The 12,937-nt window shown below is 42.6% G+C and overlaps 1 protein-coding gene across 2 annotated transcripts in view; it reads right to left on the bottom strand.

The window, feature by feature from the left end:
* Positions 1–65: 65 nt before the first annotated feature.
* The window catches only part of nkain4 (sodium/potassium transporting ATPase interacting 4), a 43,272-nt gene continuing 30,400 nt past the window's right edge, over positions 66–12,937 (bottom strand). Inside the window, exons 5-7 of one of the 2 annotated variants that reach the window (XM_020629593.3) lie at positions 11,722–11,782; positions 3,679–3,763; positions 66–2,496 (exon numbers count right to left, since the gene is read on the bottom strand). In XM_020629593.3, the coding sequence (XP_020485249.1) occupies positions 2,487–2,496; positions 3,679–3,763; positions 11,722–11,782 (156 nt within the window). In that variant the 3' untranslated portion in view covers positions 66–2,486. The remainder of the gene's footprint in view (positions 2,497–3,678; positions 3,764–11,721; positions 11,783–12,937) is intronic. The other variant, XM_020629594.3, reaches the window with a different exon arrangement.

Here is a 12,937-nt window from a genome sequence, read left to right as displayed (position 1 = left end):
CAAATATTTGTTTGCAATTCACAATTGGCACACATGACTTGTCCTACTGAATGACACACGATCAGTGAAAGATCACACATTCTTTTATTAACAAACACCTATTTACATGACCACAAAGCACAATTCTGGATAAATAGCATAAAACAATCAGGTCACATGGAGTTGGGGTGACAAACACAAAAAAAAAAAGAACTAAGAAAAAAAAGTTATTCCTACATTCTATACAAATTATATGAATCCACAAACAGGTGAACATTTTTCAGTGGGACTAGCATACACATACACACAAGTGTAACAGGTTCAACTAATTCCAGTTCACAGGGCTTTAGAAGGAGGCTGTATTGCACTGAGAGGAAGACTTGTTTTGACATGACATTTGCAGTGGCATTTGCTACTAATACTGATAAAGTTAAAATATGAGGTGCTTTGTGTTTACAGAAACGCACACACCATGAGGCCTTTAAGAAGTGTGTAAACTTTAAATTATAAAAACAATTATGGCATTTTCATTATTGCATCTTGCCAACAGAGAGGTGATCAAACCAAAAACTACTTCCCTCTCATATTTCTGAAATTAGCCAGCAAAATTGGTGAGGTGATTTTCAGAGTCACGACAGATTGATACTTGTTATGTGGCAGTGAAGAACTTTTACTATCACATAGGCAACAAACGTTCTTTAGAGTATTCTTAGGTTTCTGACAAACTGACCAAACAGGACAAGAATAAACAGAAAAAATAAAGAAGCTAGGCATACATTTTTAAACTTAGCACTTTAGTCAAGGCAACATACTAAACATCCTGGATTTATGTGTAGTGGCTTAAAAAGCTCTTATTCTTAATTTAGACAATAACTGACTGGCTAGCCGGTGAAACTCTTCTGGCAAAGAAGAAAAATAAGGAACAATTTGGAAGATTTATGAAAAACGCACACCTGTATAAGCCTTGTAACTTGTGCATGAACGCTCTGAGCACCAGAGGGCAGTAGTGATTCACACAAGTAAGTAAGGCGACGGTACACATTTAAACAGGCTTCAGGTCTGAAAGATCTCACACAAACTAAAAAGTACATACAAAGTGCTACTGTATCAACCAGTATAGGAGATATGACCCACATGTTGTAAAGCTCACCCTAAGCAGAGATGTGTTTTTTCATTGCCGGGGTCAGAATAACATCGATTTGAGTAAGCAATTTTCAGCTACTTTTTCCACCAGCTCACATACAGACATCAGTTTTGCTATTTAGTCATTGCTTAATATGTTATACACATAATTACAATACAAACCCTGTAAAAAACATGCTATAAAACAATCACGACTGAGACTCTTCACCACTGAGAATCGAGACAGACAGGAGGACACAGCTCTGGTTCACTCAGGTACAGCCATGCTACTTCTACACAGAAGACCAGACAACCCGACACTGTTGTGTGCAATGTGAATAGAAAAACAAAAAAAAACAAAAAAAAAAAAAAACTTCTATCATTTTCTTGAAGTTAAAAATATGCTGTGTAATCTTTTGCTTGAGTGTGTGTGTGTGTGTGTGTGTGTAATGATCACCCTCCATCAGCAGCCCGGTGTGTCAGTAGTTACAGAAGAAGAGCTGAAGTTGAAACAAAAGCTTTCAGCTCGTCTTCTACCGAAACATCAGACACTTCACAGACACTGACTGGTGGTGAAAATAGTCACAATTACAGAATTTACAGAAATAAAAAGGTTTTTTTGCACGCTTTTGCATTTATGATAGTTCACATTTCAACTCTAAATCTAACAGTCCTCCTTCGCTCTTGTTCCATTATTTACATTTTCTATTTTTGATGCCTTCCCCCTGTAGGTTTGGTGCTTTTGTCCCCCCCCCCCCCTTCCATCCTCTACCTCTCCACTCCCCAGCCTCTTCCTGCATTGCTGGTGTATTTATGCGCACAGATCCTGGCCTAAAGTAAACAGGCAGCGCACAATGGCTCATTCCGCAGACTGCACTGTAATTCAGCCCTCCGGCCAAGATCTGAGCCAAACCAGCAATAACATGCTAAATCACCGAGACCTCTAAGACGCAGCACCACAGAGCGGGAATGCTGGGTAGTCCCTGATTACATACACTATGTATTTATATACTGTACACGCTCTATACAGTCATATTCTCGGGGAAAACTTAGAGCATTGCAGGCAGGTCACAGCGATGGGAACTCAATACAAAGAAAATGAGTAATACTTCCCTAAATACAAAATATGAGGCTTTGTTTCACTGTAATCCCCTCATTCCTGAACCCATTATGGAAAACAATGGACTCTTACTGAGGACTGTTGGGTTTTTTTTCTCGGCAGCACACCAGTAAATGACATGTTTAAAGGACTGAAATCAAGAGGAGGTGGAATGTCTGTAGTGCCCCCCCCCCCCCTGTGCACTGGGATGTTTGTGTCAAAACAGCCATTTTGTCTCCGTGGGAACTTGCTGTGTCACCTCCCCGCTGGACGCTCTCTCTTCTACTTACGTAGACCTGCACAGAACAGAAACATGGACAGAAAGTTAGAGGTTTTCACACACACACACACACACACACACACACACACACACACACACACACACACACACACACACACACACACACACACACACACACACACACACACACACACACACACACACACACACACACACACACACACACACACACACACACACACACACACACACACACACACACACACACACACACACACACACACACACACACACACACACACACACACCTCCCTGGATACATTTCTCCAAGATATAACTCCCACTAGATTGGGGAGGGGAAAACGTCCTCCCTCCCATTAGAGACGGAGCTGATTAAACTGTCAAGGAGCTAATCAAATATTCATGTCATGTTGGCAGAGAATTATAACCTGACTTCACGGGCTTATTGTTATTAAGTCCTCTCCACAACCTAAAAGATTAATCCAATTTTGGACAGATTTTTTGTAGGTCTTTTTCTCCATGTGAACCTACCAGTTGCTGCCTGGGGTATTTGAAACCGCATGTACACTACAGGCATAAACAAAAAAAAACAGTGTCATTAAAAGGTCTGCATATTCTCCCTGAAGCTCTCCGACAGGATGCAGCATGTTTCAGAGAAGTTTACTCCCATGACATGACTCAAATCTCCCCAAGGTGAGCCAGCAAGCGTCAGCCAAACGTCTGATAGTTTGTGCAGTTTTGTAATACACAGATTATAAAACTCGGGACCGATGTGGTAATTGTGTTTAAAATAACAATTTAGCAGACTGCTGCTTAAGATACAAATGTCTTCTCATTACTTCTTCATAACTCTTTGTGTCTGTTTTTTAAATGAGACGTGTGATTTGATATGATTTTAGTTGTTTTTGGTGGTTCCTCCTCCTGAAATTCTACTGGAACATATCTGATAAGCAGCATATCACTGATCGTTCCCAGATACGAAGTGCTTGAGTACTGACTAGTTTCTCCCTAAAAAGTAAGTCTTGTTTTTATTTGTCTGCAGTTTGAGGAGTTTAACTGTGAACAGGAAACGATTACATGCAGGGAACAAACAGCAACAACTTGAAATCAAACATGATTAACATGAATATTTGGATGAAATGTGTACAGTGCATGAATATGCTCTTAAAAAGGTGCCCGTAAACATATGGTGGTATGACAGCACACTCATACTTACAGGTACATGGGCTTTAAGAGGAGATGAGATGGTTTCTCATTGACATGGTAGAGTGGGAATGGGTCAAATCCACCAATAAAATCAACTGAAAACAAAGGATTCAAAACATAAATTATGGAGTAAATCAAAAGACAAAAACAAAATAAGACACCGAAGTAAACAATGAAACGATAAATATGAGCTTGTATAAGAAATGAAATGGAAAAACAGATGAAGTGTGGAAGATGTGATGTTGCAGGTTTTAAAGGGAGGCAGCTTGCAAAGAACAGTAAAAGTGTTTTATCTTGTGTTTCAACTTTGAAAGGTAAACAAAAAAAACAGGATGAAGAAAAAAAACACAGCTCTGCTCTGCTCAAACTTTTTTTTTTTTTCCCATCTGTGTATCCGCCTGCAGCCAGAGGGGAACAGGTGAAAGCTGGCCAGCTGTCAAAATAGCCGAAGCCCTTTTTTATCGCTTAGAAACAGAGGTGACCTTCAGCCATTGGGCAGAGCTCGCACTACCTCCTTCTGTTTACTTTCACACTCATGAGTTCAGGCTCTTGGGGAGGCGGAGATGAGCAAAAGGGTGTCATGTACGAGGAGAAAGTGAGGCGACCAAATTGATGCTTCTATTTTTGAAAAAGATTTAGATTTTTTTTTGAGATGAAGGGGGACTCTCGAGAGAACACAAAGGCTGAGGAGGGAGAGAGAGAGAGAGGGGTGTGTGTGTGTGTGTGTGTGTGTGTGTGTGTGTGTGTGTGTGTGTGTGTGTGTGTCATGCTTGTCGGTCTGACTGACAGGGGGCCAAAGAGATTAGGCTTCAGGGGCTCATGTGAAAGAGGCCAGCATGCCCAGGAGCTATCTGTAAACATCACGTGAGGCTGAGATCGAAGCTGATTCAAGGGGAAAAAGGAACCGCATAAACATTCAGGGGGATGGAAAAAAGTGGAAAAATAGGCAGATCTGTTACTTTGGGGAGAAAACAGAGAAACGCCAGCCACGGAAACTACTGTAAGGCCAAATCAGTTCCATCCTGATAAGAGGAGTCAGCGGTGGTCTGCTGAATACTGATATGTAGACAGGATGAGTGAAGAGAGCCACAGGGTGTTCAGAGAGTGTGTGTGTGTGTGTGTGTGTGTGTGTGTGTGTGTGTGTGTGTGTGTGTGTGTGTGTGTGTGTGTGTGTGTGTGTTTGACCCTGCCCTGGTTTCCTGATATTCTCCATTTCATCTCCACACACACACACACACACACACACACACAAAGACCTTATTTGCTGATCTGTTCTGTACCAGTGCGTTCCTATTATAAGCAGGTGGGGACCAGTCACCCTCCCTGATAAACTGTGCTAATAAATACAGTCAGATGATTATGATGGCGGCCATTTTTAGACACACTGGCAGCTCTGGGGAAGGCGGTGTGGTGCACCGGACCATCCTTCAGCCTGTCAATCCAAACCCTTTGGTTTACGGAGTGAAGTACTGTGACAAATTTTGCACAGTTCAAATGTGAAATGTGGCACATCTTTTCAGAATCTCTCGAGTGTGAAATATATCGACTGGTGGTTTAAGCTAGCACCAAAAATAGGTCAAAATTTCCATTTCTGAAAGGACATCTTGAAATTAAAAGCCGAATTCCTGTTCCTCGTGCTTCTTGGGCAGCACTCAAAGGAGAGCAATTTCAGAATTTCGTAATTGCAACAGGAGACCACAACGTCTTATTATAAAGGTGCTCACTTTTATAACCGTGTGCTCCTTCCCGCCTACATACTCTAAAGACAGCCTGTTAATTTACACTTTCAACTCTCACACTCTCCTAAAAATCTTTACAAGCAACGCTGTAACTCTGACACTGAGCCTCCATTGTCGCAATGAACAATAAGTGACATTTAATGTTAGTTGTTATGTGGTTGAAAATGTTCGAGACTTTCTAAAGCTCAATTTAAAAAGCATACATCACATAGAAGAAATGAATATTAAAAGCTGCTTAGAGGAAATGCTGGAAAGCTGCAGGCTCAAATGGCCTGTTCATTCTTGGAAGATGGCCCAAGCACTCCTCTTAATGTTTGGCATTTTCATGGTGGCTGGCACTCTTTTAAAAGCTCATACCCGGTGAAAATTGAACTTACAGCATGAAAACAGTGTACTCAATTTGTCCTCTCTGGGACGGTTAGTGCCTTTTGAAACAGATACTGGCAGTCGATGTGCGTGTGTGATCCTGTAACACTGAATAGGGGGGAGGTCAGTTTCTTTCAGGCAGAGGAGACGTGCTGATTTTTACTTGTGTGGACACTTTCAAGAAATGAAAGGTATGTAGGTCAATAATTGAGACATTTATGTGGTGCCCCCTTTAACAAGCAATGAGTAATGCAATATGATAATGTTTCAGGTTAAGTGGAAACTGAGTGAAATCACAGGACCTGTGTTGAACCCAGAGAAAAACTCATATATAGCTGAATCTTCCACCGTGTGTGTGTGTGTGTGTGTGTGTGTGTGTGTGTGTGTGTGTGTGTGTGTGTGTGTGTGTGTGCGAGTGTGAGAAAGGGTTGGTGTGGACAGAGACATGAAACACAGACGCAGAGATAAAAGCAAAAATAAAAGCCGGGAGGGAAACACAGGGCGAGAATAAAAGAGCACAGTGTGAGGAAGATCGAGAAAAACAAGGGGAGACAGGGCAGAGACAAAGAGAGGGAGAGATAAAGGGTAGACAGTTCAAGACTTCAGAGCCTGTCTGTTAAGCTACAAATGGTAAGAAACCATACAAAGCTGTACTCTCTCTCTCTCTCTCTGCCTCACACACTGGATATGTAAGGGAGTTTTTCATAGTTGGCTCCGCTCTGCAGCACTGCATCTCCATCCTCACACACCATTACACAGCCATCATTGCTTTATGTGCTACTAAACTATTTCAGCTGATTTAATGCACAGTTATTTTGCATATGAAAACTTCAGGTGTGTTTGACGGAGAGTGTGTTAAAGTTAATAATCCATTAAAAAAAAAAAAAAGAGAACAGCTCCGGAGTGGACTAGGGGACTGGGAAGAGTTTATTTTAGGACACAGATTTAGAAAATATGGTTTATTTTATTTTATTGGTTGTAAGTCATTATTCTTTTGGTTAAAGCATCAGCTGGTTTTTTTATTGTAAAAACAAAAGACAAACAGCAACCATCTTTTTATTCTATGTCATGTATAATCATGCGTGCACTGAACCAGTCATAATGTCCTTTCTCCATCGTTTATATGATAAATAAAACAAAGCTTGGAATGTGTTTCGTCATGCGTTTTTTTTAAATGCTGGTTAGAAAAAAAAAACTAGCAGGTGAGACGGGAAGCTGTCAGTCATCCTAGCTACAGTCTGGTGCTAATCAAGCAGCGCATGTGAAAACACCTGTGTGGGTGATTTGTCAGAGACTTTCACGCAAACAAATATCAACAAACACTAGGATGTAAAAAGTCACACAATCAGTGTTTTTCCAAGTGATGTCTGCCACTTTTAGATTTTTCGATTAGCTATTATTTTAAAACCATCTTCCCTTATTATGTGGATTTCATTTTTATTACAAGAAGAAAAAATAATTTGGAAAAAAAAGGCCTATTCAAAAGCAGACAACTTGTCATAGTTCTATTTAAGTGTCACATTGGGCAATTGTAGTAACTGTGATTCAGTATTTGGACCCCTGAGGACAAAATGACTGTTGTTAAATCTGACAATCTGATATACAGAGGACTCATGTTCTGTCATCAGCATTTACCCTTCTGTAAAAAGCCCTGATAGCTGTAGTTAGCTCCTAGTGATCAATACTTTTTCAGACAAAATCAGACTTCAGAACTCAATAGGAGAGGGGGGGGGGGGGTTACCACATGAAACAAAAGTTGCCAGCTGGAATGTTAACAGCAACATTTCAGGGAAAGATTTATTCAAGGGAAAGAAGATGCTTCTTGCCGATACATTTAATCATCTAAATATCGTACAGGTGCTCCACAAGGCTTGGGATAGACCAGCCTGGGGAGTATGTGCATCTTGGTTTACATGCGGCTTGATTGGGTTTGTACTACTGTGGAGGCAGCCAAATGTGTACAACACTAGACAAATATCCCTATGATATCGCATCAAAATATGGAGAAAATGCTTCATTTCCTGGCCCCTGTTGAAGAAGCCTTTGAAATGAGACGACACACAACACTGCAACACATTCAGTTTTCAAATTCAGCCTTTGAAGGATCCTTAACTGAGACACAGCCAGTGTGACGGTGAGCCAACATGCACAATAGGAGGGCCCTGAAGTCTAAGCGGCTAAATGGAATTTAGCCACCATTCATTCTTGTATTCACACCTGTGCTTTTTTGCTCAACTGCAATGTCATGATGTGTCCAAGAAAAAGAACTCATTCACAGTCAATGTTTGAAATTATTCTAAACAGTATTTAGTTTTTATTTTAACCTTTCACCCCCATATTTTTTTTTTTACCACCTGCAGACACACTGCCACCCAGAGATCTAACCAGCCCTCCAGTTTCTCCGTCTGCTGCTGCTGCTGCGGATTTTCTGGGGATGTGACTCAGCACAGAGGGCGGCGGCATAATTAGCAGACATGCTAAAGCGAGCTTATCCCGGCGCTAGGCTTCTAACTCCATGACCTACTTTACAAAGAGGATTTTCCCCACCACTCACTCAGTCGGTGTGTCTGCTCACCACCGATAACCGTGTAACAACTTTTGTAACAAATGAACACACACACATATACGCAAACACATGCACACTACAACACCAATACACACTATTACATGCTGCTCCTTGTGGGGACAGGAGTGCACGTACACGCTAAGAGTAGTACAATTGAGTTACAAGAGGAATGAGGAGGGCACACACACACACACACACACACACACACACACACACACACACACACACACACACACACACACACACACACACACACACACACACACACACACACACACACACACACACAGACAACACACACACAACACACACACAACACACAACACACAACACACAACACACAACACACACAACACACAACACACACACAGACAACACACACACAACACACACACAACACACACAACAAACAACACACACAACACACACACAACACACACAACACACACAACACACAACACACACAACACACACACAGACAACACACACACAACACACACCGCAAGCTTGAGTACTCAAATCTAACTCATCCGTCTCCCTTGAGAGGGAGAGGGGGCTTGGAGAGAGAGGAATCCTGTCTTATCTCCATATTTGTCTAAAGCCCACCTTGTCTCGTGTTGTTTGTTCTGACATTTTTTCCCCATTTCCTCGCCCCCCCTCCTCAGCTTGCTCCTGACGAACGCCTTCTTCCCAATTTCCCTCATCTATGTCCCATCTAGAAGTCTCTCCTGAGGTTTCATCCTACCTTTCTTCTCTTGGCGAGACTCAATCAACTGTGGAAGTTATTGACCAGCACGGTGCTTAATGAGGCTGACACAACGAGTGACCAGAGACCTCTCACTTTTTACAAGCACACCTCATTAAAGCTGGAGCTTGGAGAGGGGACAGAGAGATTGCTTAAACACACCGAAATTGGATTCTGACACATGGTTTTCCCATCTATGTGGCGAAACGGGAACAGAACTAAAGCCTGCGAGAGGAGAGGGAAGAGTTCAGAGTAGGAGGAGAGATGCTGAGGCAGCCAGGGAGCCAGATTCAAAAACCTGCTTTAATCTTCACATCAAATGAGAGGGGGGAAATGAGAGCAGCAAAGTGCCTTGGCTGCTTTTTTGTGTTGCTACCAGTGTGCGTGTGTGTGTGTGTGTGTGTGTGTGTGTGTGTGTGTGTGTGTGTGTGTGTGTGTGTGTGTGTGTGTGTGTGTGTGTGTGTGTGTGTGTGTGTGTGTGTGTGTGTGTGCGTGTCTCTGCACCTGTGCCTTCATGACCACAGACACGTGTATGTGTTTGTGCAGGCAAAGGGCTGATTACAATAACAAAGGGCTAGCAGTTGGAAGGGATGTAGCAGCGCTCTCCTTCCAGCACAGCAAGGATCAGAGAACAACCAGATAATTAAAACCAATAAAAATTAACATGTTCCCTTTCCACACAAAGTTCTCTTTCATCAACCTTTTCCTTGAAGCTTTCTTTGTTGTTTTTATCTTTGTTTTGTTGTGCAGATTACCTTTCACTATGAGCTTAAACTAACTCAAAGCACAAATGTTACAGAAACACACAGAAAAGGAATAATCATTGAGGAAGAATACTTTGTTTATTGGACACTAATGCTGAATGGTGATTAACTGGTACTGCCCAGCACCAAGGGGCACGGGGGTGGGGTGGGGTGGGGTGGGGAGGGGGCAGCATTTTGGTGGTGTTTCTAGCCTCTCACAGTCAGTGACTCTCTGGTATGTGACCAGCAAAGAGCTGCTGTGACTTCTACAGCAGGAACACGCACAGAAACCAAATCACCAAAATTACACGAGGGGCCTGTTTGATGTGGAATAAGTGCATGTAGGGCTTTGTTCATTGCTCTTGTTTTTAAATCCAATTAGAGCTCTGGTTTTGTATGTAAGGGACTAAATGATTGCACTAAGGTTAGGTAATTATCATTTCAACAAGCACATGTATGAATGCCTGAGAAACTCATTTTAATCTTAGCTAATCCTCACTGAGAGATCGTGCTCATTACGCTTGAATTTACAAGGCCAGTCCGAATTCTCCCGCATGTGGAAATCACTTCACATGCTGGAGAGTCACTGCACTGCCAAATTAGATATTTATGACTCCCACTGACTCCTTAGATCAAATGTTTCCTGTCCTCTGATTGGCTAACCTCCAGCATGGCCTCTGACCTGCTGCCTATGAGGTCACAGCAGCTGAGTCATTTATCAAGTGTGTCTCCTTCTTCTCCAATGACCCACTTCAAGGTCCCCCGTCACGTCTTCCACTCATTTGACTCACTCTCTTAGTCTTTTCACACATGTACAAAACTCCTGAACACACAAAAATGTGTGAATGAGAAATTGTAAAAAATCATTTATATTATGTCACCATTAAGCAACCAGCGCGATCAAACTAACAAAGCTACTTCAGACACTTGTCTGCTTACCAGAATGTTTTTGTTTTGGGGTGAGCTGCCTGTGTGAATGCAAACAGACAAAATTGACATTCTGACTTTTTCCTGGAAATCCCCAGCTGTGAGGATCATGTGTGATCGAGGAACACAGGAGGATTTAAGGGACAGGCTGTCCTGAGAATTAGCGTGAAAGTGTGTAAAAGCCTTCGGTCTGCCTTATAATGGGCTTGCTTTCCAGGCTAACTCCTGCCCTCATTCGACACCATATTACAGGTTCAACCCAGACCAATAGACAGAAGCTGGAGTACTAAGATCAAACACTAGGAGCCACCACAGGAGAAGAACATGTAATGCAAAATGAGGGAATGTGAGTGTTTGTGAAAGAGTCGGGGGAGGTCAAATCCTGCTGCATAAAAACACACACACACACACACACACACACACACACACACACACACACACACACACACCAGCAAGGCAGCAGACAGCTGGAGCAACAAACAAGGGGCACATGGAGAGAAGAAAGTGAGAAAAGTGAAAACCAGAGTGCATTAAAAGGAGGTGAGTAACAGGTTTACAACAACAGCGAGGACGACCACACAGACGAGACAAGGAAGGGAGACAAGGCGGGAGAGTATGCCCGACAGAGAAAAGAAAGAATAGACTGAAGGAGATCTGGAGAGGGAACACATGGCTCCTTTGGTTCTGGAGGGAGTCAGAGAGTGAGAGGGGGCCCAGCTGGAGTGGGGGAGGAGAGAGAGGAGGGGAGACAGGGGAGAGTTGGAGCAGCGATAGTGAGGGGTGAGGTAGGAGGAGAGGGAGATGAAGAAAGATGCAGCCTTGTTCTCTTCAATTCAGGAGTTTTTCCCTCCGTGTGAATGGGCCTGAATGGTTGCTATACTGTTTTTCAGGAATCATTGTGTGTGTGTGTGTGTGTGTGTGTGTGTGTGTGTGTGTGTCAGTGTAAGGGTGAGGTTAAATGACTCACAGCTGTCCTCCTCCTCGGTGATAGCGCTGACAACATAACAGGCGTACACGAAGCCCAGGAGCTGTGAACACACAAGCAAACAGGAAAGGTTAGACTCTACATAGCCGACAGTGTGCGGTGTGATAAACAGCTGCGTATTTGCTTTGATAGAGAAACAGATCACACGGAACATCTGGAAAAGAGCCACAAACACTCCAACTGAGAGCTGGGCGGATGTGTGAATGAAGAAACACTGTGAAAAGAACACCACTCTTGAGAGCTGGAGCCGTTAGCTGATTATTTGATAGAAATTTTGCCACTAACAATTTAAATAATCAGGGTATAATTTCAGCCATTCATCAGCTTTTCAAATGTAAATATTTCTCTATTTGACAAAAGGAGAATTGAATATCATTAATATCTGGCCAAAACAAGCAATAAAAAGATCTCACCATGTATCGGGGAAGTCATTTTACGACATTCAATAGTGCAACCAATTAACCAATTGAACAAAAAGCTGTCTTAAAGCAGCTCAGTCACGGTACAGTTGTCACAGTTTGGTGCACGCAGTCATATAAAGAATAAGTCTAAAAGAGTGTGTGTGTGTGTGTGTGTGTGTGTGTGTGTGTGTGTGGCAGTAGTGCACATAAGAACTGATTGAGAACCACCATTAAAAGGTGCTGCTCTGAACGAGATGTTACGAGAACTTTGACGTCATGTTCTGCCGGCATATTTGAGCAAAGCATGGAGCAAAGGTGCAGGACACTTCAATAACCCTGTGAGAAGGCCAATGAGAGGAAGTGGGAACATGGGGGGGGTGAGAAGGCCAATGAGAGGAAGTGGGAACATGGGGGGGGGGGGGGGGGGGGGGGCTTAAAGAGACAGCTGAAATGAACCGTTTTAGGAAGAGGCTGTAATGAGGGATTTTACTGAAGCCAGTATCAGATAAATAAGGAGGTTTTTGAGCAACACATCTTGCAAAGTTACTCAATATGTTAAGCAGACTGATATAATTAATGGTGAAAGTGAGTATATTGGAGCTCCTTTGAGCAACAAATGGGGGAGATTGAAAAGATGCAATACAAGACAGGCAGCAGGCAAGTTACTATGGCAAATTCAGATGACAAACAGGAGCTTAAAGACCCGTCTGCCTCAGTTTAATCAGCGTCGTGGGGAATCTTTACAGTGGAATACAACAGCAATGGATTTCTAGCTTTCCAGCCTGCACCTTAACTTA

This window comes from Labrus bergylta, chromosome 12 (assembly GCF_963930695.1).
Source record: "Labrus bergylta chromosome 12, fLabBer1.1, whole genome shotgun sequence".
In the NCBI taxonomy this organism is placed as follows: Eukaryota; Metazoa; Chordata; class Actinopteri; order Labriformes; family Labridae; genus Labrus; species Labrus bergylta.
Note: the sequence above shows the minus strand (reverse complement) of the source record. Positions and strands in the feature narration are given on the sequence as shown.